Source organism: Plecotus auritus (assembly GCF_963455305.1).
Source record: "Plecotus auritus genome assembly, chromosome: 6".
In the NCBI taxonomy this organism is placed as follows: domain Eukaryota; kingdom Metazoa; phylum Chordata; class Mammalia; order Chiroptera; family Vespertilionidae; genus Plecotus; species Plecotus auritus.
Window position 1 is genome coordinate 86,818,838 of NC_137773.1, and position 16,419 is coordinate 86,835,256.

The window sequence follows — 16,419 nt, forward strand, 5'->3', positions numbered from 1 at the left end:
AGGCCTTACAGTATAGAGTTAGTGCTAAGGAAAGGAAGAATCATGCAACCACGTTTATATTTTTATTATAAATCATATTTAATAGTGTATTAAACAATTAACGGAAAAAAAAGAGTGTTAGATCCCTGAAGGGGGAATGCAGGAGGCCAGAGGGATGAGGGACTATGAATTTATTCAATCATCCCCACACCAGGGGGCTGAGCCTGGATGGCTCCAGCACCCAGTGATGGGAGTCAGATGTTTTTAAAGGACTTCTTCCTGCCTACCCAGAGGAAAATGGAATGTAGTCACCACAAGTGAAATGTGGTCTTCAGAAAAAGAAATGTCCTTAGTGAAATGACCTGAAAATCCAGTTCCTGGGGGAGGGGTATCATTTCAATTGCTTGAGAACAATTTTTTCCAAAAATCTAAGTGAGGAGGAATAGCAGTCAGGGGTGCACCCACTGAACCCCAAAAAATGTCTCATCAGAATTTTGGGATGGTAGCAGCGGCAGAGTGAGGTTGGTGCAGAGAGTGTCCCCGTGGGCCAGGTATGTCAGGCGCTGGGAGGAGACAGTGCAGCTGAGGTGGAAGTTGAGACGAAGCAGGCTAATGCTGCGCACAGCTGGGGAGCAGATGCCCACCGCCAGGATGGCCCTGCGGGACACAGTGTTCTTCACGGAGGAGGAGCAGTTGGTTAGTGTCACCTGGATGTGCAGCCTATAGATGCCATCACGCTGGACACGCAGCTGCCCGTTGTCCAGCTGTGGTCCATGCAGGAAGGAGCGGCCCAGTGCTGGGCCCCCCTGCCAGTGCAGCCTGGGGTCCTGCCGCAGTCCTGGAGGCAGAGGGTTGGGGGTGGAAGGATGGCAGTTTAGGGATAATGAGGGCTGTCGACTGACTGTCCAAAATTTTTATGTTGACACCTAATCCTCAAGGTTATGATTTTAGGAGGTGGGGCCTTTGGGAGTGATTAGGTCATGAGGATACAGCCTTCCTGAATGGGCCCTTATTGATGGATGAATGGATTAAAACATCATACACACACACACACACAAATATTATTATGCCATAAAAGAGAAGGAAATCCTGTCATTGAGACAACATGGATGGACCTTGAAGGCATTATGCTAAATAAAACGAGCCAGACAGAGAAAGACAAGTATCATACGACTTCACTTATACATGGAATCTAAAAATAAACAAACAAACAAAAACCCAATGAACTCATAAATTGGTGGTTGCCAGAGGTGGGAGTGCAAAATGAGGGAAGGTAGTTAAAAGGTGCAAACTTCCAATTATAAAAATGTCCTGGGGATCTTATTACAGCATGGCAACTATGTACATATCCTGTATAATAAAAGCCTAATATGCTAAGTATCCGGTTGTCCGTTCAACCAAAGTGTAATATGCTAATGATATGCTAAGGCCGCTCAACTGCACGCTATGACGTGCACTGACCACCAGGAGACAGACGCTCCAACTGGTAGGTTAGCTTGCTGCTGGGGTCCAGCTGATCGGGACTGAGCAAGACAGGCCGGACATGCCCTGAAGCTCTTCCATGGTCCCTCCCCAGCTGGTCAACCTCCCAAGTCCCTTCCTGGCCCTGATTATGCACTGGTGGGGTCCCTCAGCCTGGCCTGCACCCTCTTGCAATCCAGGATCCCTCAGATGATGTCAGAGAGCCGGTTTCGGCCCGATCCCACAGACCAGGCTGAGGGACCCCACTGGTGCATGAATTTGTGCACCGGATCTCTAGTTTTTATACAATAATACTGTATTGTATATTTAAAAATTGCTAAATTTGGCTCAGTGGATAGAGCATTGGCCTGTGGACTGAAGGGTCCCAGATTCAATTCCGGTCAAGGGCATGTACCTTGGTTGCAGGCACATTATCAGTGGGGGGTGTTCGGGAAGCAGCTGATCGATGTTTCTCTCTCATCCATGTTTCTAGCTCTCTATCCCTCTCCCTTCCTCTCTGTAAAAAATCAATAAAATATATTTTAAAAAGAATTGCTAAAAGAGTAGATCTTAAAAGTTCTCATCACAAGAAAAACAATTGCTAACTATGTGAGGTGATGGATGTTAACTAGACTTACTGAGGTGATCATATCACAACATTTACAAATATCGCATCATTATGGTGTACACTCGGAACTAATATGTTACATGTCAATGATATCTGATTTAGATAGAGACCCCAGAGTCCACCAGGTGAGGGAGGACATGGCTAAGTGTGTGGTGTGCTCTTATCACAGCCTGGACAGCAAATGGCCTGAATGAAAAGGAACAGGGATCCCTGCACTGCAAAATGGAATGAATACAGCCCTCAAAACGCTGGGGACGGCAGGATAAGGGGTGCAGAGAGGGTGTGAGGAAACCACCTAACAACTCCCTTGCTCATCTCCTGATCCCGCCACTTGATTTTTCTTTGAAACATCCTACATGTGCTTTCCTTGGCACGCTCCATCCTTTTCTGGAGTAGAAGAAAAGGCAGGGCTTTTTTTTTTGTCTCTTCTCTTCCTTATGGTGGCACCTAGAACAGTGCCTGGCTCACAGCAGGTGCTCAGCTGTTTGTGGAACGAAGGAAGGAATGTTAGCAATTGCTGTTAGTGGGTTTTAGTTGTTTTGGGAAGATAAAATGTGAAGGACAGAGGGAAAGAGCAAGGTAGCACACACCCAGGATCACACTGTCCCATCTCTCTCTTTCTCTTTATTCTTTCTTTCTCGTTCTCATTCTTTTTCTTCCTCTCCCTTTCTATTTCTTATTTCTCTCACCCCTATTTTCTTTCTTTCCCTTTCTCTTGGTCTGGTTCCTCCCTCCCTCCCTCCCTCCCTCCCTCCCTCCCTCCTTCCCTCCCTCCTTCCCTCCCTTCCTTCCTTCCTTCCTTCTTCTCTCTCTCCCTTTCTTTCTCATTTTCTCTTTCTCTCTCTTTCACACACGCACGCATGCACTCACACCGAGACACACTCACACTTTACCCTGTTCTCCTGTGTGGTTCAGCTGGAGCTCAGCTACGTCCCACTGGAAGAAAAGAGAAAACAGGGCAATCAGAGCCCCTCTCTGCACTGCCCAGCCTGCTCTTTCCCCTTTATCTCAAGGGCTGACTTGTGAATTTTATAAACACACACACACACACACAACCCCGTAAAGAGGAAGTATGTGAGAATCAGCCTGGAGCACAAGAAACAAACCTTCAAGAACTTGAGTTTCCTGGACATAATGCGAGAGGGGGTGGGATGCATAGCTACCTCTCTCCACTGCAGAGCCCCCTGCCCAGCCCCCGAGGCCATCTCTGTGGCGGGCATCCTGGGCTCTTAGGTGAACAGGTGGGGTTCCTCCTGTCATTGCCTGCCCCCGACCCCAACCATCCCTTCCAGCTTTGTGAAGCCCCCAGCAGCCTCTGAGTCAGCCTGCTGGGGGAACACCAAAGCCAGTGATTCATTGTCTGCGACAGGTCCCATGTACCTTTCCCAGATGCAGCCAGCCATCGTGAGATCCCCACACGGGATTTACCTCCTGCAGGACCGGGCGGAGCCCAGACCCCTGGGCAGCCTTGCCTGTCCGCCTTACATCCCTGCTTCAGTCTCTACCTCCTGCTGTCTCTTCCCAACCAGATTTCTTTTCCTCGCTGATTTGAGCCATCATTCTGGCTTTGTCTTTTTGTTGTTGTTGGTAATCTTTCTGTCAGTCTGCTCTCCAGCTGGTTCCCCCGCCTCTGATTCTCTCCAGGGTTGCCCATCTGCCCTCCACACCCCGACAAGCCAAGCCGGGGGCCACCTGGAGGTCCCCGAGCTCCCCAGAAAATTCACTGGTGCGAATCTCTTTCATTCTCGATTTACCTCAGATGGCTGGAGTAGGTGCTGCTGCGCCGGGTGCTGGCAGCAGAGGACATAGATTACCAGGCCAAGGAGAGAGAGCGGCAAAGACAGCGGCAAAGCCACCCGCAGAACAGGCGCCATGAGCAGGTGGCACAGCCGGCGGGCATAACCCTCCTCCGCCATCTCCATGGTGGGCTTCTGCCTGCGTGGTGCCTCACTCAGGGGGAAATGAACTTCAGCACTGGAAGCTCTGAGGCCCGGGCCTGCCACAACTTGCCAAGGGCTCACCACGCCCCACTGTGGGGAAGCCCCAGCCAAGGGGCAGGACTTGAGCTCTCCCAGTGCAGGGAACTTCCCGCCGCTTCTGAAGCCCCCTTGGACCAGGGAGTTGCCTGTTTTCCATCTTCCCATGCTCACTCTCCATGGTTACCTTCCACTCACTCCCTCACTCAACACACCTCCACTGGAGTATCTACTATAGACCAGATTCTGTGCTGGGCACTGGGGCACAGCAAGCACCCAGATAGTGGGGGTTGAGGAGGGGATCCCCAAACAGCCACGTGTTACTCTCCATCTTCCCAGCCTCCCTGGCACACAGTGGGGCCACACCTGATGGGACCATATGGCTCACCTGCCCAAAAGGAAGAGAGTAGAAGGAGATGAATTGTCCCTTCCTGTCTTGATCTTATAAACACCCCACATGACCCTTCAGTTTTCTCTTCCCCTTGGTCCTTGGAGTCCACCTGTTCTTGTTAATCCTCACCCGAGGATATATATTTTTAAAAAAATATTTTTATTGATTTCAGAGAGGAAGGGAGAAGGAGAGAGAGATAGAAACATCAATGATGAAAGAGAATCATTGATTGGCTACCTCCTGCATGCCCCCTACTAGGGATCATATGCCCTGACTGGGAATTGAACCATGACCTCCTGGTTCATAGGTTGATGCTCAACCACTGAGCCATGCTGGCCAGGCATCAAGGATATGTTTTCTATTAATTTTTATAGAGAGTGGAAAGGAGGGAGAGAAAGAGGGAGGGAGAGAGAGGGAGTGTGTGTGTGTGTGTATGTGTGTGTGTGTGTGTGTGTGAGAGAGAGAGAGAGAGAGAGAGAGAGAGAGAGAGAGAGAGAGAGGTATCGATGTGAGAGAGACACATTATTGCCTCCCAAATGCGCTGCAGGCAGATGGAACCTGCAACCCAGGTACATGCCCTTGACCAGGAATTGAACCTTTGGTGCATGGGTCAACGTTCTAACCATTGAGCAACACTGGCCAGGGCAAGTCAACCTGTTTTTGATGGCTGTCGTGTGTTGAATAGTGCCTGCCTCTTCCAATTTGTGTCTCTCCAGAACCTTGGTGTGTGATTTCATTTGGCAATGAGGTCTTTGCAGGTGTAATTAGGCCAAGATGAGGTCATAATGTGTTGGAAGCTGCCCATTGCCTTCACTAGCAGAAAGAGGTGGACAAGGAACCCAGAAGGCTGGTCAACCTTGAGGCTCTGGCAAGGGTCAGAGTCATACACCCACTGTCTAGTTGAGACAAAGGGAGCTGAAGCAACTTCCACCTTTCAGTCTTATGTAAATCCTTGCTGATGGGCTATCATCGAGCTATTATTGGAATTGCCTACCTAAGGGGTATAGGTGGACCCCAAACCTGAATAAAAGGGATTGCAAGGCCAGAGCAAAGCAGTGTCCTCTGTTGGGCTTCCGCCTGGCCCCCAATTTCCAAATTAATATTTTCTTGTCTAGTCTCTTTTATTTGTGTGTAGCCTCTCCCAGAGCCCGAACCCTGAACCTGAATCCTGAACCACGTGGGACGTGGGGGGTACACTAACAACTGGCAGCCCAAAGTGGGGCACTTGCAACTGGCCCCTTCGACGTGGGACCTCTGGAGGGATGATTTCGCCTAGAGTGAAGAAAGGGAGATTTCACCGAAAAGGTGGGGAAGAATTCACCGTATATGTGAGAGAAATTCACCATATGCAAAGCCCGCTATCAGCTGCAGAAGTCGTGATCTGTAAGTAGGGTGGGAACGTCTTTTTTCAGCCAGGCTAATGGGGCAGAATTAGGTTATAAAGTAAACTTTATTATAGACTTTTGGTTTGCATGCTTAAGGAAAGTGGTTTCTTGTTCAAATTAAAATCTTAATTTGTATTTGGAATCTAAAATCTGTAATAAGAAATGAAACCCCACTGCTGAAACTGCCTCTGGTGCGGAGAAATTCAAAGGTGGCAGGAGAGGGCAGGGCTATCCGCTCTCCTGCAATGAGATTACTTAAAGTTTTGTTTAAAAATTATAGAAGAACTTGCTGGAAAATGCAAAATTTGGCAAAAGTCACCTTAAGTGCTAATAATTACTTCGGAAAGTGAAAAAGGAAAAAATTTAAGATCTGTCTTTATCCATTAAGCATGAAAAGATATGTGGCCAGATCTGTTACTGAGAATCTTCCCCCAAAGCAAGCAGGATGTGGGGGAAGGGAGACACGTGGCAAGCCAATATGGACGCCCACTCTCCCAGTATGCTAATATAAAGTCTCTTTCCTCACCATGAAAAAGTTTTAAAAAATTTAGAAATGTGTCTGGGATTTCTGTGCACGTATAAGGAGAGAAGCCTGGCTTAGAAACAAATGCACGCAACTGTCTGATTTTGGACATTTATAGAGTGTTTTAGCTGAGCTTGACTCTTTGCCATGTTACAGTATCAAATACAAAAGGTTCTTCCCTCAGAAAGATGGCGGATTTGACCCAGGGAAAAAAATACAGGCTGACTTCCCAAGGCAATCTCTAAAAGAAAAAAAAGTGGCTCTTTTAAAATTTCCCGCCCAGGAAAGTAACCAGCAGGAAGTAACCAGCAGGAAGTAGATAGCAAGTTTGCATATGAATAGCTACAGGTTTGCTTCTTGACTTCCCCAGCAGAAAAATTATGGTCGTTTTAAAAGTCAAGCAGCCAGGCCTGTCCCCTGGAAACTTAAAAACTTTGAAGTTTACTAAATCAAATGATAAAAACTTATATCTAAATATATTGAAATGATATAATACTGAAATATTGATCTGAGTATGCCTCGCAGGAAGTCTAGAGGATATAATTTAATCTGTTAATTGAATATGCCTTGTATTTTATTTGAAATATATCCTTGAAATACACACGTTAGAGGAGAAACCAAGATGGCGGCATAGGTAAACACCTAAACTGCTGCCTCGCACAACAATTTCAAAACTACAACTAAAAGACAGAACGGACACCATCCAGAACCACAGGAAGGCTGGATGAGTGGAAATTCTACAACTAGAAGGAAAGAGAAAAGCACACTGAGACTCAGAGGAGCTGCAGAAGGCAGAGGTACCGAGGTGTGCATGCGGAGAGGGCTGGCAACTGAGTGCGCAGCTGGCTTTCTCAACCGGGAGGGAGACAAAAGTTCCCAATGGCTCTGAACTCCAGTTCCAGGTGATACTCTGGGGACCCAGACTCATACGGGGAGAAACTGGACTGTCTGGCAGCGGGCGAAACTCGAGGGCGGCTTTCTCTCAGAGGTGCTTGCAGCGATTACCATGGGACACTGAGACCCAGGGGCCTCTTAGGGCAGGGCTGACGGGAATCCATTGCTGTCTGCTCCGCCCTGAGACTCCGCCCCATCCAAGCTGAGCACAGAGGTTTTTTTTTTTTTTTTTTTTTTTTTTTTTAAAAATATATTTTATTGATTTTTTACAGAGAGGAAGGGAGAGAGATAGAGAGTTAGAAACATCGATGAGAGAGAAACATCGATCAGCTGCCTCCTGCACACCCCCCACTGGGGACATGCCCGCAACCAAGGTACATGCCCTTGACCGGAATCGAACCTGGGACCTTTCAGTCCGCAGGCCGACGCTCTATCCACTGAGCCAAACCGGTTTTGGCGAGCACAGAGGTTTTTGCAAGTCTTGTTCATAAGGGTGTCTCCAGCACAGAAGTTCTCCCAGTGTAGACACAGCTGATCCTCACAGCCAAATGGCCTGGAGGTCAATTCCTCCCAGTGATACCAACAACAATCAAGGCTTAACTACAACAAGACTGTGCACAAAGCCCACAAAGGGGTGCACCAAGAGTGTCCACCTCAGGTAACTGGGGAGGCTGAGCCACTGGGCCCCTAGAGGACACCTAGCACACAAAGCCACTCTGTCAACTCAGGGAATCAGCCAAAATGTGGAGACAAAGAAACAGATCATAAATGAAAGAAATGGAGGAAAGCAAAAGACTGGATATAGAGTTCAAAACCACGGTTATAAGGTTTTTCAAGAATTTCCTAGAAAAGGCTGATAAATTTAGCGAGACCCTCGAGGATATGAAAAAGGACCAACTAGAAATTAAGCATACACTGACTGAAATAAAAAATAATATACAGAGATCCAACAGCAGACTAGAGGATCGCAAGAATCAAGTCAAAGATTTGAAATACAAAGAAGCAAAAAACACCCAACAGGAAAAGCAAAAAGAAAAAAGAATCCAAAAATATGAGGACAGTGTAAGAAGCCTCTGGGACAACTTCAAGCGTACCAACATCCGAATTATGGGGGTGCCAGAAGAAGAGAGAGAGCAAGATACTGAAAACCTATTTGAAGAAATAATGACAGGAAACTTCTTCCACCTGGTGAGAGAAATAGACTTACAAGTCCAGGAAGTGCAGAGAACCCCAAACAAAAGAAATCCAAAGAGGACCACACGAAGACACATCATAATTTAAATGCCAAGAGCAAAAGACAAAGAGAGAATATTAAAAGCAGCAAGAGAAAAACAGTTACCTACAAGGGAGCACCCATATGACTAGCAGCTGATTTCTCAACAGAAACTATACCTTATTTTGGATTGATTTAAATTGGCTAATTGAAATAAGTGAATATTTAAGAAAACTTAATTGTACTGGACAAAAAACTGTTCCTGAAATATTACCTAAAATTTTTATTGATAGTTCATCTTTTTTTTTAAATTTTTTTAAAAAATAAATCTTTATTCAGATTATTACAATTATTTCTCCTTTTTCCCCCCATAGCTCCCCTCCACCCATTTCCCACCCCACCTTCTGCCCTTACCTCCCCCCCACTGTCCTCATCCATAGGTGTATGATTTTTGTCCATTCTCTTCATGAACCCCCCATACCCCTTTCCCCCTGAGAATTATCAGTCCACTCCCTTTCTATGCCCCTGATTCTATTATATTCACCAGATTATTCTGTTCCTCAGGTTTTTAATTCACTTGATTTTTAGGTTCGCTTGTTGATAGATATGTATTTGTTGTTCATAATTTTTCTCTTTACTTTTTTCTTCTTCCTCTTCTTTAAGAATACCTTTCAGCATTTCATATAATACTGGTTTGGTGGTGATGAACTCCTTCAGCTTTTTCTTATCTGTGAAGCTCTTTATCTGCCCTTCAATTCTGAATGATAGCTTTGCTTGGTAGAGTAATCTTGGTTGTAGGTTCTTGCTATTCATCACATTGAAAATTTCTTGCCACTCCCGTCTGGCCTGCATAGTTTCTGTTGAGAAGTCAGCTGACAGTCGTATGGGTGCTCCCTTGTAGGTAATTAACTGTTTTTCTCTTGCTGCTTTTAATATTCTCTCTTTGTCTTTTGCTCTTGGCATTTTAATTATGATGTGTCTTGGTGTGGTCCTCTTTGGATTCCTTTTGTTTGGGGTTCTGTGGGCTTCCTGGACTTGTAAGTCTATTTCTTTCACCAAGTGGGGGAAGTTTTCGGTCATTATTTCTTCAAATAGGTTTTCAGTATCTTGCTCTCTCTCTTCTTCTGGCACCCCCATAATTCTGATGTTGGTACGCTTGAAGTTGTCCCAGAGTCTTCTTACATTATCTTCAACTTTTTGGATTATTTTTTTTGCTTTTTGCTTTTTCGGTTGAGTGTTTTTTGCTTCTTTGTATTTCAATTCTTTGACTTGATTCTTGGGTTCCTCTATTCTGTTTCTGGGTCTCTGTATAATATTTTTTATTTCAGTCAGTGTATGTTTAATTTCTAGTTGGTCCTTTTTCATATCTTCGAGGGTCTCGTTATATTTATCGGCCTTTTCTAGGATATTCTTAAAAAGTCTTATAACCGTGGTTTTGAATTCTATATCCAGTCGTTTGTTTTCCTCCATTTCTTTCGTTTGTGATCTGATTCTTTGACCCCGCATTTTCACTGATTCCCTGAGTTGGTAAGGTAGATATTTGTGCTAGGTTTCCAATATGGCCCAGTGGGTCTGCTTCCCCAGTTAACCTGAGGTGGACACTCTTGGTGCACCCCTTTGTGGACTGTGTGTACAGCCTTGTTGTAATTAAGTCTTTATTGTTGTTGGTATCACTGGGAAGAATTGACCTCCGGGCCAGTTGGCTGTAAGGATCAGCTGTGTCTATGCTGGGAGAAGTTCGGTGCTGGAGACAGCCTTATAGGATTAGACTTGCCAAATTGCAATAGCCTCTGTGCTCAGCTTGGATGGGGTGGAGTCTCAGTTTTGGCTTCCTGTCAGCCTTGCCCTTGCGCGCATGTGCGCTTTCAGTCCTCCGCCTTCCCCAACTTGAGTCTCTGCCTGAGAGTCCAGACTCCCCCCACAAGAGCGTGGGTCCCCAGGGGCTCGCCTGGAACTGGGGTTCACTGCAGTGAGAACTGGGGCTCAGTGCCGTCAGGAGCCTCTGACTCCCTTTCACTAGGGAAAGCCTGTGGCAACTTCCGCAGCCTTTGTGCGCACTGGCAAGCGCGCGTGCGCGCTTTCAGTCCTCCGCCTTCCCCGGCTCCCGAGTCTCCGCCCGAGTCCAGACTCCCCCCACAAGAGCATGGGTCCCCAGGGGCTCGCCTGGAACTGGGGTTCACTGCAGTCAGAACTGGGACTCAGTGCAGTCAGGATCCCTCTGACTCCCTTCCACTAGGGAAAGCCTGTGGCAACCTCCGCAGCCTTTGTGCGCACTGGCCCGCGTGCGCCTTCAGATTTCTGCCTTTCCCAGCTCGAGTCTCCACCCGAGAGTCCAGACTCCCCCCGTAAGAGCGTGGGTCCCCAGGGGTTCGCCCGGAACTGGGGTTCAGTGCAGTCAGAACTGGGGTTCAGTGCGGTCGGAGGCTTCCTTCCCCCTTCCGCCAGAGAAAGTCAGCCAGGCTCTCAGCCGCCCTTCCTCTCTGCGCGCACAAAGCCCCTTTGCCGTACCTCCAATTCTCTGTGAGCTTTCCTCTTTCCTTCTAGTTGTAGAATTTTCACTCAGCCAGCTTTCCTGTGGTTCTGGATGGCGTCCGTTCTGTCTTTTAGTTGTAGTTTTGAAATTGTTGTGCGAGGCAGCAGTTTAGGTGCTTACCTATGCCGCCATCTTGGTTTCTCCGATAGTTCATCTTATAGTAAGCTTGCTTAACATGCAACGAATCCAAAGCAGTAATATTTCTGTGCAAAAAATTAAAATTTATCAAGACTGCATTGTAAAATTTCTAAAAGCCTCCTAATATTTAAATCCAAAGAAGGGGGGATAGTAGAATAATATCCTGTAAGAAATAATATCCTGTAAGTAAATTACATCAAAAAAATTTTTACTTTGAAAATTATATTTTCATTTATAATGCTAATTATAATTATAAGTTTTCATGTATAATGCTAATGACACCATGTAACCATGGTGTCAAAATGAGCCATGGTGTCAAAAGGAAAATTGTTTGGGCAAAAATGAAAAAGGATCCCAAGTCAAATTTATAGAAAAGATTGCTTTATTAACCTTTAGTCGAGAATATGTTTGTATATTTCCAGAAAACTCCAAGCCCATGTGGATTCCTGCAACAACGGATCCCAGAGAGAAGCTGACCAGACTGCTCCAGCAACGAAGACAAGAGGAGAAACAGTCCAGAGATGGAAGGTGCTGAAGATGCCTTGCCATACTAGCAGTCAGCATTTATGCATCGCTGCAGGTCGCCCAGGACCAAGCCAGAGAAGGTCGGACCTGCATTGCCACCGTTTGCCCACCACCCAGAACTGAAATATCATTGCTGGCATGTACACATAAGGAACTGTTGGACATTGAAATTGGGACTCAAAGAACTGTTGGCCCAGAAAGAAACTTACTACAGACTGATTCATTTGCCTTTCAGCATAACCACTATTGCTTGTCTCATTTTTGTTCTCATATGTGTATTTCTATTCTGTAGATGCAGAATGAAGAGTCTTAAAAGGACTCGAACCCTTTGGATATTTCTCTTGCATTCACCTTGCAAGATTTACTAAGGAAAAGAAACGGGGGAGATGTTGGAAGCTGCCCATTGCCTTCACAAGCAGAAAGAGGTGGACAAGGAACCGGAAGGCTGGTCAACCTTGAGGCTCTGGCAAGGGTCAGAGCCATGCACCCACTGTCTAGTTGAGACAAAGGGAGCTGAAGCAACTTCCACCTTTCAGTCTTATGTAAATCCTTGCTGATGGGCTATCATCGAGCTATTATTGGAATTGCCTACCTAAGGGGTATAGGTGGATCCCAAACCTGAATAAAAGGGATCGCAAAGGCCAGAGCAAAGCGGAGTCCTCTGTTGGGCTTCCGCCTGGCCCCCAATTCCCAAATTAATATTTTCTTGTCTAGTCTCCTTCATTTGTGTGCGGCCTCCTCCAGAGCCCGAACCCTGAACCTGAATCCTGAACCACGTGGGACGTGGGGGGTACACTCGCAACTGGCAGCCCAATGTGGGGCACTCGCAACTGGCAGCCCAACGTGAGGCACTTGCAATAATGCATTAGGGTGGGTCCTAAACCCAATGACTGGTGTCTTTATAGGAAAAGAAGAGGATACACTGAGACCGAGGCAGATGGCCATGTGACATCGAGGCAGAGATTGGAGAGATGCATCTACAAGTCAAGTAATGCCAAGGATTGCATCTGCCAACAGAAGCTAAAAATAGAGCCATGATCAGCCAAGACTGATTTCCTTAAGATTTACCAGTACATAACTTAAAAATTAAACCATGAAGAAAAGATTAATATCCCTTAGAAAAACAAAACAAATATGGGCAGCCAGGTTATAAAAAGCAATGGAAATGCATTGGAACACAGTCTCATTCTTATTCAGAGAATTGGAAAGAGAATTGGAGGCTGTGATTTGAAATGGATCCATTTGGAGGTACAGTTTGGGGAAATCAATCAAGATACCAAAATATACATCACCTTCCACCCAGCAATTTTACTTCAAGTTTATTTTATCAGTGCACTTGCATGTTGTCACAAACACAGATGTCACAACATAAAAATTCAGTGTGGTGTAATCTGTAATAACAAAGATGGGAAAAAAAACCCCGAATCATTTGTTAATGAAGATGAAAGCTCTGGCCAAACAGCTAGCAGGTGTCTCCTTTTATGACACATTTGACAAGAACCACAGCCTGGGTTTTTCTCCGTTTTGCATGATAGGGTCGATGCCCCTGAGCAGCTCCATTGATCAATAGTTCTCTACACTGTGTAGTTCTGTGAAGGGTGGGGATTCTGAAACCAGAACTGGCTGAGCCTTCTATGCAAGGCTGCAGAGAAGAGATGAAGTGACCTTTTCTCTCCCCGATCAAAGATGATGTCCCGTCACCACTTCTGAGAAGTCAGGGATGCCCGGGGACAGTGCAGGGGAGGGAACCGAGGGGAGAAGCCCTGGAGAGCTATCTGAACACAGGAGGTAAGATCACCTTCCTCCTGAGGGAAGCCCCAAGCCCACAGTGTTTATTTTTGGCTGCCTTTTGCTCTGCCCAAGAGCCACTCAGAACCATTCACACCCACCCACGCTCCTGAAAAGTGAGAATAGCTTGAAGGTGCCAACTTGGCGCTCCTTCACTCCTCCTTTGTTGTGGATATTCCCACTGGCCAGAGAGCTATGCCCCTTGGTGTTCTCTTTTGCAGGGTTCTGAACCGGAAGGAGACAAAGGCCCCTTCGCTACAGCCCCTCTCCCTTAACTAATATCATGCCTCCCACTTCTTGGATTTCAGCCAGGAGAGGGGGCATCTGGACACCCCATTTTAGCATCAATTTCCCCTACCCCATCTCTATCTCCTCTCTAGGACTGGAAGAATTTGGATTTTCCCCATTTTTCCAGGGTAAGGGCTTGTAATGACTTAGAGGACGAAAGATTAGATTCTGAAGCCAGCCAACCTAGTAGGGTGAGGTGAGTGACACTCAGGTGCAAAAGCAAGGGGGTACCCCAAAACTCAGTGATCAAGTAAAATAATATTCTAGGGTAATATTTTTATTTATTTATTTACTAGAGGCCCGGTGCATGAAATTCATGCACGGGGGGTGGGGTGGGGGCAGATGTATCCCTCAGCCCAGCCCGCACCCTCTCCAATCTGGGACCCCTCGAGGGATGTCCGACTGCCTGAGATCAGGTCTAAACGGGCAGTTGGACATCCCTCTCACAATCCAGGACTGTTGGCTCCCAAGTGCTCGACTGCCTGCCTTCCTGATTGCTCCTAACTGCTTCTGCCTGCCAGCCTGATCACCCCCTAACCACTCCCCTGCCAGCCTTATTGATGCCTAACTGTTCCCCTGCCAGCCTGTTTGCCCCTAACTGCCCTCCCCTGCAGGCCTGGTCCCCCCCAACTGCTCTATTCTGCAGGCCCAGTCGCCCCCAACTTCCCTCCTCTGCCGACCTGGTCACCCCTAACTGCCCTCCCCTCCAGGCTTGATCACCCCCAACTGCCCTCCCCTGCAGGCCTGGTCCCCCCCAACTGCTCTATTCTGCAGGCCCAGTCGCCCCCAACTTCCCTCCTCTGCCGACCTGGTCACCCCTAACTGCCCTCCCCTCCAGGCTTGATCACCCCCAACTGCCCTCCCTTGCAGGCCTGGTTCCTCACAACTGCCCTCCTCTGCTAGCCTTATTGCCCACAACTGCCCTCCCTTGCAGGCCTGGTCCCTCCCAACTGCCCTTCCCTGCTGGCCATCTTGTGGTGGCCATCTTGTGTCCACATGGGGGCAGCCATCTTTGACCACATGGGGGCAGCCATCTTGTGTGTTGGAGTGATGGTCAATTTGCATATTACTCTTTTATTAGGTAGGATAGAGGCCTGGTGCATGGGTGAGGGCTGGCTGGTTTGCCCTGAAAGGTGTCCCGGATCATGGTGGGGGTTCCCTTGGGGTATGGGGCAGCCTTGGTGAGGGGCCTGTGGTGGTTTGCAGGCCAGCCACGCCCCCCGGTGACCCAAGCAGAGGCCCTAGTATCTGGGATTTATTTATCTTCTATAATTGAAACTTTGTAGCCTTGAGCGGAGCCAAGCCTCTTGCTTGCTCGGTGGCCGCAGCCATTTTTGTTGGGATTTATTTAACTTCTAAATTGAAACTTTGTAGCCTTGAGTGGAGGCCTGGGCCGGCCAGGGTGTGTGGAAAGCTCGGCTTCCTTCATTGCCGGGGAAACCCAAGCCTCCTGCTCGCTCTGTGGCTGCAGCCATCTTGGTTGGGTTAATTTGCCTACTCGATCCTGATTGGCTGGTGGGTGTGGCTTGTGGGTATAGCAGAGTGATGGTTAATTTGCATATTACTCTTTTATTAGATAGGATCCTCACTCAAGGATATTTTTCCATTGATTTTTAGGGAAAGTGAAAGAGAGAGGGAAAGACAGAGAGAAATATTGATGTGAGAGAAACATTGATTGGTTGCCACCTGCAGGAGCCCTGACCAGAAACTGGACCAGGGAGGAGCCTGCAACCAAGGTACGTTCTCCTGAATGGAATCGAACCCGGGACCCTTTGATCCACAGGCCAATGCTCTATCCACTGAGCCAAACCAGCTAATAATAGTGTAATATTTTAAAAAGTTGATAAATTATTGCCCCAAAATGTGCAGGATGAGCAAAATATCAAAATGGTTTTTCTCTTTTTTTAAACTAATTTTTTTTTCTTGTGATGAGAATATTTAAGATCTACTGTCTTAGTAACTTTCAAATATACAATACAGTGTTATCAACTAAGTCACCATGCTGTGCATTACCTCCCATGATCTATTTATTTTACAGCTGGAAGTTTGTACCTTTTGACCATCTTGACCCAAAATGTTTAAAGAATGGATCTGACCTTGCACTTGCATTGCTCACATCACTTTCTTTACCCTAATCCTGAACCTGGAGCCTAAATTTGAATTATGGCTCCATCACTTACCAGATGTATGACCTTGGGCAAGTTACTTAACCTCAGTTCCCTGGAGGTAATAATGTTAATTATCTCATAGAATTGCTATAAAAATTAAAAGAGTTAATATTCAGCCCTGGCCAGTGTGGTTCAGTAGTTAGAGCACCAGCTTGTGCATCAAAGGGTCTTGGGTTTGATTACTGGTTAAGGGCATATTTGTGGGTTGCAGGTTCAATTCCTAGTCCCAGTGGGGGCAGTCTTTCTCTCTCTCTCTCTCTCTCTCTCTCTCTCTCTCTCTCTCTCTCTCTCTCTCTCTTTCTTTCCCCTCCTTCCTCCCTCTCTCTAAAAATCAGTGGAAAAGGCCTATCTCAAAAAACAAGAAAAACTGGTAATAAATTAACCCTACAACTTAAAGAATTATAAAGAGGGCAACAAGAAAAGCCCAGAGAAAGCAGATGGAAGGAAATAATAAAGATCAGAGTGGAAATAAACAACATAAAGACAAAAAACCCCCAAAAAACAAAAACCAAACAAAACAATAAAACAA

The 16,419-nt window shown here is 46.7% G+C and overlaps 1 protein-coding gene across 1 annotated transcript; it reads right to left on the reverse strand.

Annotated features, from left to right (window-relative positions):
- Positions 1-428: 428 nt before the first annotated feature.
- Positions 429-3,990, reverse strand: CD70 (CD70 molecule; the record flags this gene model as incomplete). Its single annotated transcript, XM_080674399.1, has 3 exons — positions 429-817; positions 2,962-3,004; positions 3,823-3,990. 3 exons carry the CDS (start codon positions 3,988-3,990, stop codon positions 429-431), a joined length of 600 nt encoding a protein of 199 aa, XP_080530525.1.
- Positions 3,991-16,419: the final 12,429 nt, after the last annotated feature.